This window comes from Gouania willdenowi, chromosome 12 (genome assembly GCF_900634775.1).
Source record: "Gouania willdenowi chromosome 12, fGouWil2.1, whole genome shotgun sequence".
NCBI classification, from domain to species: domain Eukaryota; kingdom Metazoa; phylum Chordata; class Actinopteri; order Blenniiformes; family Gobiesocidae; genus Gouania; species Gouania willdenowi.
In genome coordinates, this window is record NC_041055.1 from 30,887,746 (window position 1) to 30,894,193 (window position 6,448).

General features: G+C 36.1%; 1 protein-coding gene across 1 annotated transcript; it reads right to left on the reverse strand.

Annotated features, from left to right (window-relative positions):
• Positions 1-313: 313 nt before the first annotated feature.
• nsa2 (NSA2 ribosome biogenesis homolog (S. cerevisiae)) lies at positions 314-5,420 on the reverse strand. The gene is made up of 6 exons (XM_028462494.1): positions 5,264-5,420; positions 3,940-4,127; positions 3,704-3,854; positions 2,322-2,501; positions 2,046-2,238; positions 314-422 (listed from the first exon to the last, which is right to left on the reverse strand). The coding sequence occupies exons 1-6, from the start codon at positions 5,264-5,266 to the stop codon at positions 355-357; spliced, it is 783 nt and encodes a 260-aa protein (XP_028318295.1). The 5' UTR covers positions 5,267-5,420; the 3' UTR covers positions 314-354.
• Between the last annotated feature and the right edge of the window lie 1,028 nt (positions 5,421-6,448).

Here is a 6,448-nt window from a genome sequence, read left to right on the forward strand (position 1 = left end):
TGCTGAAAATGTGCAGAAATGCGTAAAGAAAGTGATAAAAACAGGTTAAAATATGACAAGTTTGTAGTTGCAGAAAAGGGGTAAAAATAAGCAAAAAGGGCTGAAATTGCCCAAAATATACTCTTAGTCTTGAAGGCATTTTGTGACCCCAAGGTTGAGAACCCCCACTCTAATTATGGCCAAAGAAACAACTTCAAACAGTCTCATATCAACTTTATTCATCTGTTTTTGTCTGCATATCCAAAGGTGCGTTTGATCCCTCGCTCTGCACGGTCGCCATGACGATGCAGTAAAGTGAAGGTCCGTTGTGTGAAAACAATGTTTGTTTACACCCTGACGTGGGGTTTGAGAGTCTTACACCAACAGGACTGCATTAATACAGCCGTCGTTCTCTGGGTTATTTGTCACCTGTGCGTATTTACCTGAGAAAGGAAAAAAAAAAGATCCGTTAGCATCAGACGCCAGAAAAATTAGCTTATTTTAAAGTTACACCACAAGTAAATGCATGAGCAGCAAGTGTGGCCTAAAAGCTTTGAAATGTAAATCTGTCTAACAAAACATTATTATGCACCATATTCAGCCTGATTTATTTTTATTTTTTAACGCTCCCTTTAACAGTGCGCTGACATGCTCTGGTGGCTGAAGTCAGCAAGCAAATCAGACTGTTGAAGACGCACAAAAGATATAAGTCCTTTTGGGTCTGAGTCCTTCAAACAGTCCGTGATTTACTCTCTAACTTCAGCCACCAGAGCGTGTCAGCGCACTGTTTAAGGAAAAGTAGAGATTTCATGTTTTTTTTTTTTTTTTAATCCTCTTTCTCTAGGAAATTACAGCTACATCTTTTTTCAATTGATCCGAGTCTTGGTTCGATATGTAATCAATAACTAAATCAAGTTTACACTAAAGCCTTGTAAAATAAATGATGATACACTTTGTGTATGTATATCTGCACATAAAACAGGTGAGCAATTAAAACAAATCAAGTTGCTACAAGAACAAATATGAAGGATCAATTTAATATTAACAAAAAAAAAAATCAGAAAACTGAAGAAAAATTATGATAAATAAAATTATTTGGTAATAAAATAAATACAAAGTATCAAATAAAATAAAGTGAAATTGAAAATATTAACTTATAACCTGCTGATAAATTTGACAACTTATCAGTCTTGATTTTTGCTCTACAAAAAACTCTACAAATCTGTGACAAATGAACATGAACAACAGTCCATTTTTAACATGCTACAACTCCCTTTTTAATTTTAAAGAATTTTTCATAACTTCAGCCAAGAGCCTGTCTTCTGCTGCTGCTGCTTATTGGAGTGTGTTCGAAAGTGTTGCCGATCAGATTGACAGTTTCCAGCCCAATCACATCTTAGAACCCGCCCATTCCAATAAAAACAAGCCCAAACCACAAAGTTGCCAGACATCCATGTAATAGAAAACAGACCCAGAGCTTCAAATAACCACATGTAAATGATAGATGAAAAGGTTTTGTTCATTTTAAACGTTTTTACTGATGATTTTAAATGTCTTGTTGCCGACTTTAATGTTCTTATTGATTTTAAGCTGTTTTCTGTTGCACTTTTTGATCATGTAAAGCACATTGAGTTGCCTTGTGTATGAAATGCATTGTACAAATACATTTTCCCTGCATCCCAATCCCAGGTTAGTAATAATGCCAACTGCACGTACAAAGGTGCACTTTAAAGCTGTGTAGGCCTAGCACATTTCATTATATTATTTACATCACAAATGACCTGTACGAGGACTATATGCAAAACTAATCAAAATGATGCAGACAGAGCACACCTGTGGTACTGAAAGATACACAGCAGTTAGTGACATTATAAACACAAACTAGTTTTTAATTCAATGAGCAAATGCCGTAGAATTTGTGGGCTACAGTTACCAAAATCAGTCCCAGTTCCAATAAGACAGTGACATAAGTCTAAAACTGTAACGATAATGTTAAATGAATATGGTGAATAATAAGTAAATAATTTGTAAAAAAACAAACTGTGGTAAATGTGGTGCACACTGACCCCAGATGACTTTTCCTCCCTGCGTGACCAAGCCCAGCTCGCTGACGTTGACCTCCACGACGGTTCCTTTGGTGATGACGCCCAGAGACGTGTACAAAGGCGACGACGGGTTCTTCTTCACCCCCAGGATGGGGAGGCAGAACGTAGCCTTGAGCTCTGGGTGTGTGACGTGAGCCTTCTTAAAGCGCAGACCCTGTGTAGGAGCAGTAGACAGATGGTGGGGGTCAGCATCAGCACTAGCCTCAGCCGCTGAGGATGAATAAACAAGCGACTCACCATGGGTCTGATGAAACGTTCGTATTTCGGCGGTTTACGGGTGAAGCCGTCGCCGACGAAGCAGACTTTAGTGACCATCCTCTTCCAGGCTTTCTTCTGCCTCTTTCCTGTTCGCAGGACTTTCAGCACCTCCGTTTCACCCTGAGCGCGCACTTTAGGGAGCGGCACCTCCCATTTTCCCTGCAGAGGAAGGCCCACAGTTTGTATTTAAAGCAACAGGCGTGGAAAAGTCACGTCACTGGGTCGTCTAAAAAAAAAAAAAATTCTGAAATTTTTACCAATTGTTCCGTGATTATTTAATAAGCACGCTGCATTTTTAGTTTGAGCTGATTAATACTGAGATGTGGACAATTTAGTGAGGGGGGGTGTGTCCTTATTTTTCTTCCATGTTCATCTTCCAATATCTCAGGAACTCCATCACACAGAAAGGTAAATATGGTATAGTAATATAGCTCCACCCACTCTCTCAGAATATAGAAATAGATCTGCTATACATCATATCTGGTGGACATGTCAGCTCCTCTAAATAGTCACAAAGTCAGTGTGTGTTTGGGTCTGGAACATGTTTGGTCCTTCAGTAAACTACTTAGCATATGTCTCAGCTCCCTGTAATATGATCAGCTTAGAGCTATGAACATAGACTGTTCGCAACACTAATCATTAGTCACATATGCATTGGCTCTTGGGTCACACGCTCTAAAAATCCGAAACAAATTATTTATTTTTACTATTTTCATTGGCCGATAACTGCATGTGGGAATGTAAGAATAAAACTGATCTGTTTTAGTGGAATAATTTTAAGAAAATTTGCCAGATTCAAAAGTTCAAGAGTTCTTTGTAAATATTGTAGATTTAAATAGAATTTTTGTATTTGGAGAGGCTGAGATATCTACAACTGAATTAGTTGATCATTTACATAATGTTTCATGTTCTAGTATTTTAAAAGCCTACTTTTTTTTGGGATATGGAAAAAAAATGACTATGCAACTTTTTATTTTTTGGACTACAACTCTGGTTTATTTGATTATTAAAAAACCTTTACATGATGCCGTTGTAGGTTGGCTCTGTGTCTTATAATCATTTATACGAGAGTAGGTGGAGCTATATTACTGTACCAAATTTCACTTTTCTGTGTGATATTCCTGAGATATTAGAAGCTGAAAATGGGAAAAAATAAAATAAGGACAAGCTAAAATCAACACATAAACCCTCTCACTAAATTGTCCATATCTCAGAAAGTATTCATCTGATCAAACTAAAAATATACAGTGTGTTTAATTACGGAACAATTGGTAAAAATATCAGAATGTTTTTAAACCTAATTGCGTGGGATGTCCTAAAAAGTTGTTAAAATGACTAAGAACTCTTCCTGGTGCACTTACAGCCTTTTCCTTCCTTTTCTGTTTGATCATGTTGGACAGAACTTTGGCCCTGGACTGGCCCTCTCTGTCCAGCAGGTACGCAGGCACCGCCCCCTCTGGAGTCTTATCGTCACTTTTCTGCTTCGTCCTCCTCTGTTCGTGCATTTTAATCCTGCGTCGACACAAGCCAGAGTCAATAATACACAGAGTTCTGATATCTGGATTTAATGGATTGATTAAAAAGCTGCTGCACTCACGTTTTCTTCATCTGGATCTTCTCGGCGTGTCTCTGTTTGTGGTACAGTTTGGCCTTCAAACCGATCAGCTTCCTGGCTTTGTGCGAGCGCTCGTGTACCTCACGGCTCTCCTTCTTCCTCTTCTTCTCATGGTGATCCAAGCGATAGCCGTGGCGCTTACGGTGCAGCTCGATGTGCTCGTTCTGGGGCTACGGAACAAATCGACAAATTGCATGAATCAACAAATTCTACTTTTTAAATATTGCTTCTATGTTATATCAATATTTCTCTGTTCATTTTAATTAATTTAACATTTTCTTCAACCTTGTCTGCAATGCATACTACTGCAGTACAGGGGTTCTCAACCTTGGGATTAGGACCATATTTGGGCTTGCGAGACACTGGGAGAGGGACACAGATGCCTTCAAGAATATAAGAACAATTTCAGCCCATTTTTGCTTATTTTTACTGTTTTTCTGCAAATACCCCAAAGTCACCATATTTTGACCAATTTATGACTTTTTCTCACCATATTTTTCCTCCTTTTAAAGCATTTTTGACATTACTCCCATTTCTGCCACTTCTCCATCCAATTTCAATGTCTTTTCTTCGCATTTTTTCCCCACTTTCAAGATATTTTGAGCATTTATTAACCCTTTCAACCACTTTTCCATCTAATGTTTCATATGTTGACCCATTATTGTCACTAACACTTTTCACCATATTTAATGCTTATTTTTTGCCAATGTAACCACATTTATGATTAGTCATGCCTATTATTTACAAGTTTAAACCAATTCTTCCTACTTTTTATATAAACTACCCTCTATTTTGCCACTTTTAAGCCAATATTCACACTTTGATCCATTTCTACCACTTTTTCTGTCCGTATTTGACCACTCTAATTTGCAATTTTTAACCAATTTCTATGGTTTTTAAAATCCCATTTTACCACCTTTTGGTCACCTTTAACCCATTTTATTTCTGATTAAAATAATGATTTGCATCTTTATGATGACTATACATTTTGACACTAATAATAATTAAGTTACTGGATAACAGTGGATTCAACTGTTCTTCAACATTCATGTGTTTGAAACTATGATATTTATCTAGAAGTGCATGATTACACTTGTGTTTTAGACACAAACGTGTGTAATAACGTGAGTGTAAGAAAATGCGTTTAAAAAACAAACAACTAACCAGCCACACTAAGGCATCGTTTATAAACAAATACCCCTCAGCTCCGCCACATGTTAACCACAGCTAACGCTAGCCCAAAATGCTAACACGTTAAACCATCCTGATTGGAGTTCACAATGCATTTGAAACAGCCGTTTCTTACCATTCTGTGTCCGAGTGTTGAGACGTTACGTTAAATATGTTTCAGGTGATTTTCAATCGATAATGACTCTGGTTTGTGATAGTTTTTAATGGGCTGGGGTTAATCAGATGTTACTTCCGCCCAGGCTGTTACTTGAAGGAAGTACGTCATTAAATTTTGGCCTGTCCGTTCGTTTTAAAGTGACCGACGTGGTGCACAATCTATTAAAATGTTTAATGCCGTTTATTGACTGGATTTATATGGACATGGATTTGTGTCTATTTTTTTTTATTATTCTATAAAAATAAAAACTTTTCTATATATATATATATATATATATATATATATATATATATATATATATATATATATATATATATATATTTTACCGCAATAAAAAACGAAGTGTCTATTGATATGGAAACGTACATTTGACTCAATAATTTTTCCTTCCGCTGCCTTGGGTTTGAATCCCGCTTTTGTCATATTTTATCATATATTTCTTCATTTTAACATATTTACCACGCCAAATTCCACCTTTAAAAATACATATACGAATATATATATATATTTTTAATTTTATGGTATTTCCTGGGTTAGGGTTACAGTTAAAAATACATAAACGAAAAAATTAACATTTTAGGGTATGTCCTGGTTTAGGGTTAGGGCTAAAATAAAAGGGTTAGCGGGGTAGCTAAAAATAAATATGAGCTAAAATAAAACTGACAGTACTTTAAATTACGTGGTGCACTTATCACAACACCTAAACTGGCCAATGAGGGGCGTTTCCGTATGAATAGCCACGGCAATAAAAACCTTTACAGTTTTTTTTTTTTTTTTTTTTTTTTTAATCAAAATTTCAAATTGGGGAATTAAATTAACTCACTTTAATCCTTTTCTGCGTTTTGGCTCAACTGAATGTCCATTTTACTTGGTGACCATTTTTGGTGGAGTCACAGAATTAGCTTTTAAAAATGACAAAAATGTGTATATATTTTTCACAACATGTATATTTAATTTCCGTATTACCTGATATACAAATAGATTATATTTTTATTGACTATTTGTCAGTGTGACTTGTGGTTTTCTCTGATTTTAGCAACAAACGGTGACGCCGGAAGTTGGTCACAACTTGGTCTCGAAAAGTAAAAAGGTATATCAATACGTTTTATAATTATTATTTTGAAACTTCAAAAGACGCATAAA